Source organism: Chrysemys picta, chromosome 21, assembly GCF_011386835.1.
Source record: "Chrysemys picta bellii isolate R12L10 chromosome 21, ASM1138683v2, whole genome shotgun sequence".
NCBI classification, from domain to species: Eukaryota; Metazoa; Chordata; order Testudines; family Emydidae; genus Chrysemys; species Chrysemys picta.
The window spans coordinates 3028241-3043529 of record NC_088811.1 but is presented as its reverse complement, the minus strand read 5'-3'; the positions used below and the strand labels follow the sequence as shown (position 1 = coordinate 3043529).

At 46.0% G+C, this 15289-nt stretch overlaps 1 protein-coding gene across 1 annotated transcript in view; it reads left to right on the top strand.

The window, feature by feature from the left end:
- Positions 1–5176: 5176 nt before the first annotated feature.
- LOC135977006 (adherens junction-associated protein 1-like) overlaps positions 5177–15289 on the top strand; it is a 51575-nt gene continuing 41462 nt past the window's right edge. The window contains exon 1 of the mRNA XM_065575461.1: positions 5177–5923. Coding sequence (XP_065431533.1) covers positions 5895–5923 — 29 coding nt within the window. The 5' untranslated portion in view covers positions 5177–5894. The remainder of the gene's footprint in view (positions 5924–15289) is intronic.

The window sequence follows — 15289 nt, the reverse complement described above, 5'->3', positions numbered from 1 at the left end:
GTCCAGCCCCCACCCTCATCCGCCCCCCCCAGGACTCCTGCCCCATCCAACCCCCCCTGTTCCCTGGAGCCAGCCACGCCGTCACCACCGCACAGCACAGAGACCGGGTCAGGCCGGGCTCTGCAGCTGCGCTGCCCCAGGAGCTCACAGCCCCGCTGCCCAGAGCATTGCACTGAGGCTGTGGGGGAGGGGGAGCAGCAGGGGAGGGGCCAGGAGCTCAGGGGGCGGGCAGAAGGGTCCCGCGGGCCGCAGTTTGCCCATCTCTGTCTTAGAGAGAAAGCTGTGTTAATTAATGAATTAATGGCTAGCGCTGCAGAGTCCCTTTAAGAAAAATTAGTTTTGTTCTTATAATTAGTCTTTTGCTTGCTGGTCCTTTCATATGGATTTTGCCATTTGGCTCTGCATATTTTATTGGAATAAAACTGTGAGTTATTTAGAGAAATGGTCTGTTTGCTCTTTTAAGGAAAGAGCCCAAAGAGAGTTCAGAGTCTGCACATTTCAAATCAATTTCTCATCTATAACCGGGGGAACGTAGAAACAAACAAAAGGCTCCCTTTTATGATAGCAATTGAACAGAAACCACAAAGGGGAGGTTCTCATTTTTAAAGAAGGCTGTCTTCCTTTAAAATCCTAGTTACAGGCATAATTCTGTGTCCTACCTGCAACACCGCTGGAAATAAAGGGGCCATTTCAAGCTAGGATCAAACATGTCTTAAGATAATTGAAGTATTTGCCAATAACTTTTTTTTGGTTTAAACAATCTATTGGTTTTTAAATAAACATGAAGAAAAAAATACACCTGTAGCTGAGATTTTCTGAAGGAAACTTGGCTGATTCTTCCTATCCCTTGGAGCTGGGGCTCTCAGAAGAATCGGCTTATTTGGGAGACTTCCACCACTACCTGAAAACTGGTTCAGCGAATGGTGGGAACAGTGGCTTTTGGCCTTTCCTCTCCCAGTCTCTGGCAGAACCAGGAGGTGCAAATGCAGGTGTAGTCCTTGTGAGAGCGGCTGGCAAGGCCGTGAAATCTTGACTCTTTTTCTTTCTCCCAGGCTGAGCAGAGTTTGAACATAGCAGTGCTGCATTTTGCAGTGAGGAGCTGTTCCGTAAACACTGGGCCACCCAAACCCATGTTCTCCATTGCTCCACAATCAGTTTTTCCACTCAGTTGCAGTCTCTGTTGACAGTGGTGAGCTTTTGATGTTGTCTGAGACTTTTCCGGAGGACAATAAATGACAGTTAATAGCAGAGAAAGTGACGCCACAAGAACAATTTTTATCAGTTGGGCAAGACTTTGGGTTGAAGGGTAGGCAGAGTAGGGGCAGGGATTGGAACCAGGGTTTAAACACACAGCCTGAAACTGGGGTCTGGGCTGGGAGTCCAGTCCAAAAAGTTTGGCACTACTTAAACCTATCTTGGAGCTGCAGGACAGGACAGTCGGGGAGTAGCTGTACAGGCAGGCTATGGAAAGGGTCTCCTGTGTAGAGAGTGGGCAGACCAGGGAGAGCCCTCAAGCTCTATGTTTATGTGGAACACAGGCCTCAAATTTATTTGGAGTAAGTGGTCTCCAAGCACAAGTGGTGTGAAGGGGTTGTGATCACTCTACCAGGCCATGGGTTGGCTTAGAGGCCCAGGAGTGTCTCTGGAGAGTGAGGAGGACAGTGCTGCAGATCTCAGCCTTACCCTCGGAGGTCACTGATGGATTTCATCTTCCCAACTCACTTGTACTCCACTTGCATTGATCCTGATGGTTCAGACATTTCCCTTCAGCATTACATGACAGACTTGCCAGCTCTCGCAATTTTACGGCAAGTCTCCTCATATTTTGTGTTTTTCTGCCAGACCAAGGGGGCAGGGTAAGGGAGTGATTTCCAAAGCCGCGAGCCCTCCCCTGAGAGCACCCTTCACCATGTGGCGAGTGTATGGATTCTGATCACGGATGGAACTAGCAAATGCAGAGACACATGGGTTTTGGTAGAAATGTGGTCAGGTGGTCAGACCAAGATGTCAGGAGCCAGGACTTTTAGCTTCCAGCGCTGCCATTGATTCACTTTAAAAGTGTAAGCAAGTCATAGCCCCGCTCTGTGCCTCAGTTTCCCCAGCTGAAAAATGGGGATGTTTATAAAGCACTTTGACACCTTTGGGGGGGCTATTGTAACAGTAGAGCATATGGGTTAGCCCATGTTAGTGCAAGACATTTATTAATTGTAATAAAGATAATAAAACTTCACTGGACTTTTTCAAATACAAGATAACATTCAGTTCACTTTGGGTTCTGGATGAAGATTAATGTAACTCCTTTTATCTGAACTGGTTTTCTTCCCCCTAAAGTAACCTCTCGTCCTTCTGAAAAAAACGTTTGCTACATATGACGCTTCTTTGTATGACACTTTCTCAGTTACGTTGCAGATTTCATCTTGTCCTTTGGTCCTTTTCTATTTCTTTTTGTTCTGTGTTTGTGCAGCATCTAACACAATGGGGTCAAGGTCCAGGAGCTGGGCTCCTAGGCACTATGAGCATACAAATAAATAAATAATGTTAGATCCCAGAATAGACACTCTCATTCAGAATTAAAGTGGCCAAACTGAATTGAGGCCACTTTAATTCTGAATGAGCGACCACACATGGTTGTAATGTGGTTTTTAATTCATTTTACATTCACAGCTTTGGTGAATTCAGATTAATTTTCCTGAGAGTCCCCATGTAGACAAGGCCAAAGCTTGTTTCGCTGGAAATATCCGTCTGCTCATACCAACGCCACCTCTTGGAGCAGAATTGCTTCCTGCAGCTGCAGAAGAGTTGTCAGACTGAAAGAACAGAAGGACTCTTTGGAGCTGCTCGGAGAGGCAAATCAGTGGCATTTGCTTGGCACCTCTACTACATCATCAAACATACAGGTTCAGATTTTGAAAATCAAGATTTGGCGAAAAAGGTTGTTCGTTTGTATCTCTTTCACCTGAGCCTGTGTGTGCTTGTGCGGCCAGCTGTGGTATATAGTGTAGCCGACATACTCCACTGGTATTTGCATGTATGACAAACTCAAGCTGTGAAGCATTGTGTAGAACATCTCCCCTCCCCCAACACAACCATGCTCCGAGTGTATTGAATTAAACGAGGAAGTGCCATAAGTAAGGCAGTCTGCTGCTCCTCCCCTACAAGCTGCTGGCATATCTTGGTCTTCAGTACTTTCAAAGCACAGATAAAAAATGTATCCACTTCCCGTGCCCTAGAACAGACTAGGGGGTTAAAAGAAATCAACATGATGGCAGCTTATATATAACTAAATAAATACATAGACTTGAGTGCAGGGCATGGATGCACCTTCTTTCATTGAAGTACTAAATAAAGTATCGTTTCACAAGTTTTTCAGCCACAATGGCAGTTCTCAGAAAGCATGATCTTTATGTGACAGTGATGGACACAGCGACAGACAAACAGAAGTGATGGGGAAAGCATCTCACCTGGCACAACGAACCCAAGTTTCTCAAGTCCATGGGCAGGGGAATTGTTTAGTAAAACACTAATCTAGCCTTTCTTCTGAAACATTCCCCAGATCTGCTGACAGCAATGAATTCCCCTCCCCCCCGCCCCGAACTCTACTGTAGACAAGAATACAAGACGTTGTCAGCATTTTAACCACCATTGTCTCAACCTGCTTTGAACAGGTATGCAAAACATGGTTGTTAAAACACTTGCTGTTGGTCTGTGCTAGTGCTCTCACTATTGCTTTCACTATGGAGTTCCATCACCCTCACCAGAAGTGGGGCATATTTCAGTGCCCTAGAGTTACTAGGTACTGAATATAATATATCCGCTTCTCCAGTGAAGTAGTAGACCAGAAGTGCCATTGCTTATTGATCTCTTTGGATTATCGGAGAAGCAATTTTCAAAATTGGAACATACCACGTTAGACTATTGTGGTCAGTCCAGTAATCCTGTCCTGCCTTTTATCGTGCTTCCAATGGGGGCAAATGAAACCATAACAGTGCCTACCAACCTATGGAATTCACTGCCACAAAAGGAGATTGCGGAAATTATTGTGGCTGCAGATTAGAAAAGGATGAGGGATTTTATGACCCGAAATGTCATTCCCTGGTACGCAGCTAGGACGAGGGGCATCACATGTCCTGTGATTCCCAAAGCGGCCAAGACACACACTGGGGCACAACTGGCTCGACAGACTGCTTATCCTCCTCTGAAGCATCATGCACTGGCCACTGCTGGAGGAAGAAGTTCATGTGCAAATTAAGTGTGAGCATGTGTCTGCAAGGGTGACTCCCATCTGCATCTATCCCTCTGCCCTTTCCCAGTCATGCAGCCCCAGCAGACTGGCAGGCAGTCCTTCTGCCCCCCTTCAGTTCCCTCCACCTCACTCCTAACCAGCCCCTTCATCCCCCTGCTGCACTGGGGACCAGGTGGGAAACTTCCACTCCTCCACAAGCCTCCCAGTTGCCATGGAAACACTATCACGCGCTCCAATCCCAGCCCTCCCTAGCTCCTGAAAGGCTAAAGGGAGGGTGATTGAAAGGAGCCGGTGACGGCACAGATCTCGGGATAAACTGCCAGGCAGTGCAATCGCCCTCCCCGTGTCCTGTCTTGTCACCCCGCACAGCATAACCTCCCAAGCCCTGCAACCCGCCCCCCCCCACATATGCATTGCAATCCCCTATGCACCCCTAGTAGTGCAACCCCCATGTGCCCTGCAATCCCCTATGCACCCCTAGTAGTGCAACCCCCATGTGCCCTGCAATCCCCTTTGCACCCCTAGCAGTGCAACCCCCATGTGCCCTGCAATCCCCTTTGCACCCCTAGTACTGCAACCCCCCAGATGCGCTGCAATCCCCTACGTACCCCTAGTACTGCAAGCCCCAGATGCGCTGCAATCCCCTACGCAACCCCCTCTCCTACGCCTCCCTAACCACTGCACACCCATGCCCTACAAGGCACTGCATATCCGTGCCAATCCTCACGCCCCCCGCGCATTCGGTGTCCCCCCAGAGCAAGCCCCCCCGGCACACCCCGAGGCGGAGCGGCGCAGACCCTAACGCAGCTCGCCCCCGAGGCCGGGTGGGTGTCCGTGGGGGCGGCGGGGGGGTCCTGCTGCTAACGGGGTTCAGCATCCTCCGGCAGGGGGGAGGGGGCGAGTGACGTCAGCCGGGGCTGGCCCACGCGGACTTGGGACCCGCTGCCCGGGAGGCGGGCGGTGCAGAGCAGCCGGGGGAGCGCGCGGGCTGCACCGAGACCCTCCGCCCCTGCCGCCTGCCCCGGCAACTCCGCGGCCCTGCGAGCCCCGCCCGGCGAGCCCGCCCCCCATGGGCTAGGCACCTGGCGAGCCTGTCCGCCGGCCGGCAGCGCCGGGCTCCCACGAGCCGGAGACGCGGCTCAGGTGCACATGGGGCTGGCTGGTGCCTGGCGGGGGAAGCGCGGGGCTCCGGCGCCTCGCAGAGCGACCTGACGGGAGCGGGACACCCCGGGCAGGAGAGCTCTGCCCCCGTCTCTCCGGCCCGCCCTCCCCCATGTGGGGCTCCGGCTAGACACCGCCCCGGTCTCTGCTCCCCTCTGCTGCCCGCGGGCAGGAGCCCGGGGTGCGCATCACCCGCGCGGGGCTCGCCAGCGAGTCCGCCTGCCCCGCTTTGTTTCCCTCCCAGCCGGCCCCGAGCCCCGCGCCGTGTGAATCTCTGCAGCAGGGATGTCTCGGTACCCAGCCGCTGCCACGCGTCCAGCCCGCTGACATGGAGTACTCCGCTCTGTAGCCTACCTTGCAAGCCAGGCAAAGAGAGCGCAGGAAGAAGCCACCGAAAACAACCCTCTTTTTGAACCTGTTGTGTAACTGTGGGGCGGCACGAATGGCTGGGGAGATGAAGATCTGATCCTAAAATATTTGAAACGTGACAATGTGGATAAAACAGCTTTTAGCAATCAGGTAAGAGGCGCGAGGGCACTTCCCCCCCCCCCCCCCCCCGTTGATTTTTGATTCTCATGAGTTTGTGTAGCTGGGTTCCTGGGATCGCATTTTTAGACATTTTTTCCCGTAGTTGGCGTGGATGGTACAAGATGAAATGACCTTTTGCTTCCTCCGTTTAGTTTTCGCCAGGCTAACGTCTGTAGGGCACTTTCTCTTGCAGAGTGCTGGTGAATCCATACATTGTAGAGAAATCGGTTTAGTTAAGGATTAGACCTGACACTGCCAACCATGGTCAGTAGTTACTTTTCAGCCGAAGTGTTGATCTGATTTGCCCCATCCTTGGAACTTTAGTAGGACCAGATTCCGATATTGGGCTAGTGAGGATGAAAATGCAATGGTATGTGGAATCAGTGTATTTCAAACTATGCATCCATGTCCTTATATAGTTCTATATAGGCGCAGTCCACGCACCAAGAAAATACCTTCTCCAAGCACATTGAGGATGTCTTTACAAAAGTATGCATATACACAGATATATAAAAACATTGCACAGAGGTTTTATCAACATGCTGATGGCTGCAGTGATGCTGACTGAAAAACTGCACTTGTTTAATGCGTGTGTCTATATAACTATCTGTTTGTAAATAACCATGTATATACATACACATGTGAATATACTGCATAGGTTGTACAAATGTGTGTGCAACAGTCTGTACGTACACATGGAAGCATTTACACAGACATCTTTGTTTGATATATTTTTGTATTTGTATGTTTAATTAGAAGGAAACAGCGGATGAATAGAGCTGTATAATAAAATAACACTAGCATTTAAGTATCTCCCTGTTCATCATCTTTTAAGAAGGGAAGAAGAAAACAATTCTTTCTCTTGCCTCTAAAGTGATACGTTGAAATAAATCATTGGGATTCAGATATTAATCTGATAAAAGGATTTCTGCATATAGGTATGCAGTATTGACACACATATATAAATTATAAGTGCTGATGAACATCAGACATGCTAAGGATAAGTGGTACCAGCTGTATTGAAGGTTTAACTTCTGTGTGCAAGTATTTGTGTTCCTTGGAGAGTGAACGTTTTGATACTCTCTGTAGAGTGATGGGGGGAAATGGTGAAAGCAAATGTGTTTTTCTTATGTCTCTCCACTGGGATGCACTAGACTCTTGCTTTGGACAGAGAAAGAAAGGAAAAGGAACCAGATTTTATGAGCAAGCTCCCACCTCCGCTAAAATCTTTCCAAATCCAGTGAATGATGATAGAGATTCATTGCAAAGCTATGTGACTCAATAGTCTGTTTTGGGGGTTGTGTGTGTGTGTGTGTGTGTGCATTAACCATTATTCTCAGACTGATATATGTATTAGTCTGAGAGTAATGGTTAATAGCACACTCTTTATAATGCAGAAGTAAAGTCCTAATCTTGTAAAATACTCCAGGAAGTTTCTATGTAAGAGTAGACATAGTTGGTTTATTGTACCAAGATAGTATCAACCTGATGTAGGATTATGTGGGAGTTTTCCTGTCACTATGGAAGGACATAAGGTGCAGTGTTGCAGTGAACATTCCAATGAGCATATTTGGTAACATTTTGCAAATCTGTTTCACTGAACTGTACTAAATAAAGGCCGTTTCACACAGATTGTGCTTTCGCAAAGGAGAAAAAAAGCAGCTATGATGGGCCTTTTAAAGAGTTAAATAATGAACTTGCTGAGGTTGGGTATTGAGTTGAGTGTGAATCCAGACGGCTTGTCTACTTTCAGAGAAGTACTCATACAGACGCTAGCTAGTCTTCGTTCCAGACAAAATGGAAATGCTCATTCATTCTGACTGATCCCCTATCAAATTTAGTGTCTAATTTGCTCAGTGCTTTGCCTTCTGCCTCTTGTTTTCTATGAACTCCCGAAGCAGTAATCAGAAAACTCGCAATGCTTCCAGGTGCTTCTTTAGTACAGTGCAAGGTATCATGTGATTACTGCTGGTAGGAAAGGAGGTAAGTAGACAGACAGATAGACAGATGGGTGCAAGTTTTAGATTAATCAAGAACTACAATTCAAGGGGAACAGAATCTAAGTGTTATATAACACATTTCTATTACTGCTGCAAAGTCATCTGGCTGAAGTCTTGTTCTTACTATGATGCTGCATATAGGAAGCAAAAGCATAATTCTTTCGGCTGATGTTTGAATAATTAAAAGAATCATTATTTTTCTTTACTTTCATTGTGTTTTAGTGGGGTTAAATGTAAAGTGGCAATATAGAAAAAATGACCAGTGAAGAATACTACGTTGCTCTATGATTCCCAGCAAGACATGCCTAAGTGAAATTAAAGAGGATTGTACTATGATTTTGGTCAAATGGGTAAGGTAGAGTTTAAGTCACGAAAATAAGCTGTGACTGCTGTTTGGAAGAACGTTATTCATGTGAATGTTTTTATTTTCCTGGTGGGACAGTCATATAGCCTCTTCCAGGCTCTTGCTGTAGGGAGCTGTGGGTCCAAGTGTCTGCTGGACAGACTTCTCTGCTCATTCCAGCTTGCTCCCCTTTGCATGATGGTTTGCTTTGCTGTATAGCACCAGTACAAACTACTTATAAAATTGTGCTATGCAGCTGTCACCCTGCAATTGAAAACTGGGGGAGGAGGGCTGTGAGGCTGCTGAAATGGACAGGTTGAGATGAAGGTAGTGAACCATCCTAACCTAGCAGGGGCATTGATAACATGAGACAAGAGGTCTTTTCCATCACTTAGTCATTGTGTGTCTGCAGCACAGACCTGGTCTCATTAGGAACGGGGCTTTTTTTGTTGATGGTGAGCCTTGAGAGGCCAACAAAGTAGGCAGTGTGGACTGAATTTTGAGGGAGCTGTGTTTAGGATATCAGAGACCTTAAACATCTGATCCAAAGCCCTTTGAAGCTAATGGGGGCTTTCCCACTGACTTCACTGGGTTTGGGACCAGGCCCTAAGAGACAGAACTGTCCATTGACTTTTAATCAAGCTCTCGCTTAAGCTCTGGAGTATGGAGAGGTTTTATTGTTTATTTTTATATATTTGATATGATTTTCCCTGAGCTCTATTTCTTACTGTGAGGTTAATATATACACAGCCACCCCCTATATCTGGAGTGGTGACAGCCACGTGATTAATTCAAGAGCCAGGTGCCCAATAAATGTATCATGCACCTTTGACCGCATCCCCTGCCCTCTGCCCACAAGTCAGTCTTCCTGCACCTATTGTAACATCCCAGCCCTTCAAGCATCTTCAGGCTGTCACAATCAATCAGTGAGGGAGATGCTGTTTAGCAGCAAGGATGAGGTCTTTAATGTGTCTGTGGTATGCAAATTGTGTCCACAATGACCCTATGGAATTACTGCTAGGTCAAATATGAAAGATATTTTTCATTGCTTCTCCCAACTTGAATTGACTAGAAGGTGAAGGCAAAAGTGAAGTAGGCAGGGTTGTGGTGTCAGGCTGGAATTTGCAGAAGACAATACTCATGGAAACATCGCAGACCTCTGCTCTTCAGTGGTTAAGCCTTAAACTGTCAACAGGAAAGCCCTGGCTATCACTTCCCTCTCCTGATCACTTTAGGGATTCCTTTGTTATTCCTCTGGAGTCCCACACACATTTCCATCTCCTTGGAACTGTAGTTCCTGCTTGGCCTTATCAGCTTTCTCTCTCTGCCTCTGTTTTATTTTTAATAAGAGATAACAAGTAACTTTACTCCTAACCTTTTCTGCTGCTGTAGCCTTTCTCACCAGCTTCCGCTTCAACTCTAATTATGTTCTGGCTTTATTTCTGACCTTTCCCCTGTAATTTTTCTCATTTTCCTTGAAGAGCCACTAGGGAAGCAACATCAAAAAAAGCAAAAGACCCTTCCAGCTCCCAGCTCACCCCAGCACCTTCTCCCCCTCTAGGCCCCGATGACTGAGAGGGATGTTTCTCTGGTCCCCCCAATAAACTGATTTCTCCTGCTCCAACGGCAAAGCTGCAGAGTCTGCAGCAGCAGTTGACAGCTTGGAGACCAGTTGTGCTCCTAAAGCAAGTAGGAACAAGACTAACTCCTAGACTTTTAACTCTAGTTTATCTTCGGTTCTAGCTTCTCCATTTTTTAAAATGGGAACTTTCCACTTCCAAAATTCTTCTGGGCAGAGAGAGTGAGTGATCCTCAAGAGACCCAACCTCTTTTAACAATTTTCTAATTTCCCCCCAGCCACCAAGAACTTCCATTATTAGTTGTTATCCTGACCAGCTCTGCAACTACCCTGATCCATCCCATCCCATTCAGAGACATGATCTATAGTGCCATGTCCAGAAATGAGATTGTCCTATGGTAAATTGGACTGCAGCTATGTATGTATAAACCCAACAAAATTGGGGTGTCACATATTAGCTCTTTTTTTCTTTTAGCTGTAGCTGTGAACGTTCCTTCTTTGGGTGGAAATTGGATATTTTAAACAGTATTGCATAGTCTTCACAGCATTTGCAGATCAAAACCTATTGGTGGTATAAATAAATATGTTGCCTGCAGTTTCCCTTTGGTTACGTAAAACAAGTCCCTAAAAGCATATCCCCCGGCATATTTGTGTTGAGATAACTTTATGGGCACTATAGTTAGTGCTGAAACAAAAAGTTAATGTGCATGTCTCACATCAAGTTCACATAGATTCAGCCAGCCATCGAAGATGTGAACCTTGCATCCTCCGTGCTAGTGCGAATACCAAATAGTGGGAGTTAATGGTTTCCACTAAAGAGGTTTTCACTTCTAGTAAATCCATGCTGTGTCTAAGTCCCAGCAAGCTGTTGCTGGATGAATTGATTGCCACAGAAATTCATCTAGTGTCAGCGACTATGATAGTTATCAGCTACAATAATACTTGAATAAACTGCACTTTTATGCAGCAGTTCATACCTTGTAACAGGCAGCAATTTCACAGATGAGAAAAAGGGAGATGTGCTGATATTAACACCCCTCTTCCTGATGGTATGAATAATTGTTGTAATAATATTGGAATCATCACAGTATTGCCTTTTATTGTGTGTATTCAACAGAGTGATAGCTGGGAAGCTGGCTGAGTCACTGAGCAGGAACCTCACCCTGCAGATGCTTTGGAGGCTTTAATTCAGTTCCCTGGGCTGAGAGCGCCTAGGAGCTTCATAGAGATTGTACCTCGTGTTCTCCGGGGAGGGGTCCAGCTTGCATTTCTCTCCTATGCGCGAACCATGGAGCAGCAGTGATTTCTGCATTAGACATGCCCGAGTGCTGTCCTAAAAGGCTGGCCCTAGGAAGGCTACTTGCCAGTCCAACGTTCGCTCACACAATAACCCACTGATTCCTAGATTTCCCCAAGTCGTCTTTTGGAAGTGTGCACGGTAGCTCATCCGTATCCGTCCAAATGATACCTTGGATTGTTGTATGGATAAATGCGATGTTAGAATGATCAACTGGCTGCCCATCTGCTCCAGGCTTTTGAACAGTACTGCTTCAGTTTGCCTTATATAACAGTCATATGTTTAAATTAAGTCATTGCTAAATTTTCTTCAAAGGGTAACGTGCAAGCGGAGTCTAAACGACTGTGAAGATTAGCTCGGAAAGCCGACTGTATGCCGGATCTCAATGTTTCTGTTTGAAGTCTGGCCCAAGAGGCCTCATTGTTACCCAGTGCCGTTTATGTATGTATACAAGCAGCGGAGAGACATGAGCCGAGCTGCCTCACTCAGCAGCTTTATAGGATATATGTGGCCGCTCTGGGCATGTCTGAGATTCATTATGAAAATATGCTTACACCTTTAAACATAGCTAATAGGAGACTGACTAGGAGGAAATATTAAGGGAATTAAATATGCACAGCCTGGAAGAATGGAAGACACGGTTCTAGTGTGCAGATACCATACAGAACGGAGGAAAGCATTACTGTAATTAGTTAGGAGTGATGATAAACGGTTTACAGTAAAGCAAGACCAGTCCAGTTTGGATACTATAAAAAGAACCCCTTCTGCCTCCCCCTTCTCCACAAAACAAACAGTCTTGCCCAGGACCAACCAGGGAATGGATCCACGATGTAAGATAGGTGGTGAAATTCAGACTCCTCAATATCTCCAAGTCCCAGCTTGGCAAGCACCTCTTGGGTTCTTAAACTGGGTGCTACCACTCCAAAGGGCCGCTCAGAGGGGGAGGGATAGCTCAGTGGTTTGAGCATTGGCCTGCCAAACCCAGGGTTGTGAGTTCAATCCTTGAGGGGGCCACTTAGGGATCTGGGGCAAAAATCAGTACTTGGTCCTGCTAGTGAAGGCAGGGGGCTGGACTCAATGACCTTTCAAGGTTCCTTCCAGTTCTAGGAGATGGGATATCTCCATTTATTTATTTAGAAGCCTAGCGAAAATGAGGTGGGAATGGATGAGGAAGGCTTTTTCTTGATTTTCCTTTGGACTTGCCAAAGATGGGACCTGGCTCTAAATGTCCAATACTGCCCGCTAAATAGTCCCAGAGATGAACATCTCCCATTTTATGCATGGTGACACTGAGGCACAGAGAGATCATGGCCAAGATTTTCAAAAGTGACCAGTGGTTTTGGGTGCCCAACGAGGCCTGATCTGTCTGAAAGTCCTGAGCACCTGGCTACTGCACTGAAGTCACTTGGAAATAGAACAAGTGTTTACCAGTTATAAATAGCTATAAGACGAACCTCTGAACCCAACTGTCCCTTTAAAGAAAAAGTCAGAAAAGCAATGCATATTTCTTTTGACTCTCATTTTATTTTGACCTCTGCTATAGAGCTTGCTGGTTAGAACTGACATCATTTCTTATGATAGGGATGCACTTAATTTAATTTCGCTCTGAACAATGTTGATGGAATTTGGACTGCTGAGAGGTTTAAACTCAATCTCTGTTGCCTGAACTTAACTGTGGGAGATTTACCCACCTTTATCCTTCAACATTAATTTTAGTTTTAGGGGGATTCTTTCTGAATTGATATTTTGCCTGGCATTGAATCTCTACTACTTTCCAGCTTTTATCAATTTCTTCTCTGGTCTCAGCATCTGCACTAGTCAATTCTGCATTAAAACCTGCCTCCCAGCATTTTCTTGGAATGGCTTTAAGCTGGTTAGTACATATCTATTAAGAGATACGTGCTTAGGATTTTACAGTGCCACCCATCACCATAGTGTCTAAGATAGATAGATCATTAACTAAAAAATAATAGAAATTCTTCTTCCTGCAGCATATATTCAATAATTCTGGGAAGTATTTTAATTAAATAATACAGGGAAACAGCTGTGTGGTTTTAGTATTACAGACCCTCTAAGAATGAACTGTTTTCAAGCAGACCCTTGACTGTTCAGCTCTGACCCAACAACATAAACGTCTCAGTTTCTCTAAGGTGCACAAGACTATTAGGAAGCAGATCCTTTTTGATGAGGTTTACTAGGTAAATGAGTGAAAATGAGTGATATGGAAGAAAACACAATTTCTATTAGCAGCGTTGGTTGCCGTTACACAAGGGAGCACACAGACATTTCTGAAATAAACACAGTGTCAAACCAAGGTGCATGGTACCCTTTAAAGAAAAGGTCTCTCTTGGCTTTCTTTCTCCTGAAGGGGATTACCCGTTGGCATTCCTTGGCTCAGAGCTTCTCTGGCCTAACAGGTTCCACATTACTGGGAATGAAGAAAACACGGAAGGCAGGTATCAGTGGGTGACTCAGGGTATAAAATGGGATTGAATATTGAGCAGTGAAGAATCATGCTATTTAATTTAATCTCATCTGTCTCTCAAGGTGTTTCTGACGTACCCAGTCACCATAGTATTTGGGCACAGGGGCTCACATGGCACAGGGTTGAACTTGCTAACTACAAAGTAAGAAAGAAATTTTCCCTCAGCTCATATTGGTGAGGAGCTTGAGGTCTTTGTCAGCTTCCCCTTGAACACTGAGCAAGGAGTAAAGATGGAGGGGGCTTAGGAGCATAAAGTCTCGGTCCCTACTAGCAAAACTTTGGGACCTTCCTTACAGACTCCTTCTTCCATTACTCCTTCCATGGACTCTTGTCACCTCATGCTTCAGGTTTACACCAGCCTCTGGCTATTAGGCGTTAGTATGATTATCTCACATCTGCCTAATGCGGCGTTTCTTGCCCCTTATTCTGAAGCATACGGTACCGGCCACTGTCAGAGACAGGACTAGATGAACCTATTTCTTCCCCTCAACTCCTTAGTTTTATTCCTAAATTAAACCTCCCAGTTCCCCCCCAGAAGCAACCAGCTGGGTCCAGCACCGACATCTGCTACCCAGCCTCAATGTTCTGACTGTTCCCCCTTCTAACTCCAGGGAACCTGGTCTCCAGAAAACACCTTGGGAATGTCCCTTAATATTCCAAATAATAGACATCCTGCAATTTCAGGGGAGCCTCAGTGCTTCCATTCTTCTCTTTCAAAGATTATTTAAAGAGAAACCTTGGTCCCTAAGGAGAGCATGATCTGTCAATGCAGTGTGTCATACACATTAACGTTCATCTGAGCAGCAGCACCTGGAGGTCTGGAGAGTCACCTGAACCAAGCAGTAAGAAAAATCTTTTCTTCAAGGTTTTGAAGACTAATATTTCATCTGGAAGGCCCCTTTCCAAGGAGAACATTTCAGACCTAACAGGATGGATCAGTAGATAGTGATTGGTTTGTCTGTGATTTCCCTGTGGATTTTAATGATCTCAGGTGTTGGCTCAGGCTAAGTACTTGGTGAATTTGTAATGCTAGTTACAAGTTTCAGGGTGTGTGATAACTATAAGGGGCAGAGAGCATATGGCAAAAGGGAGTTTAAGTTCCTTGCCCAGCCAGCCCTTTCAGTCTCCTGATGTCCAAAGCTGGGATGAAGACATCAGAGGAGAACCCCAAATGCAGGGGAATTAGGAGGAGATGGAGATTAATTTCCTTAACATTTCCTTCTATCTGTGCTCAATGATGCAGCATTTCTGATGCCAAGCAACAACAATAAGAGGGAGAGAAACCAGGCTTGCTAGAGATGGATGCACCATTGTGCCTGAAATAAGCATGATCCCAGGCAGTGGAGACATTGAAAAGAAATAGAGGCAGCTAGAATAGAGATAATGGCCTCTGCCGGAGTGATGCCTCAAATCTTATCATTGCTGCTACAGCTCAAGTGGTGAGAAGGGGAAGAGACAGCCTGTGACATCAGGGTTCAGCTGCATTAAGACAACACTGTTTCTCAGCACAGGGTCACCCTCCCAGCCCAGCATATAGCCAGAGAGAAATACTTCTGAGCTTGCTTCTCTTATAACTTGTGCAGATAGCATATTCCACTCCAGCTGAGCCCAGCCCCACCCTCCCCACCTAGGCTGGGCTCTCTGACAATCAAT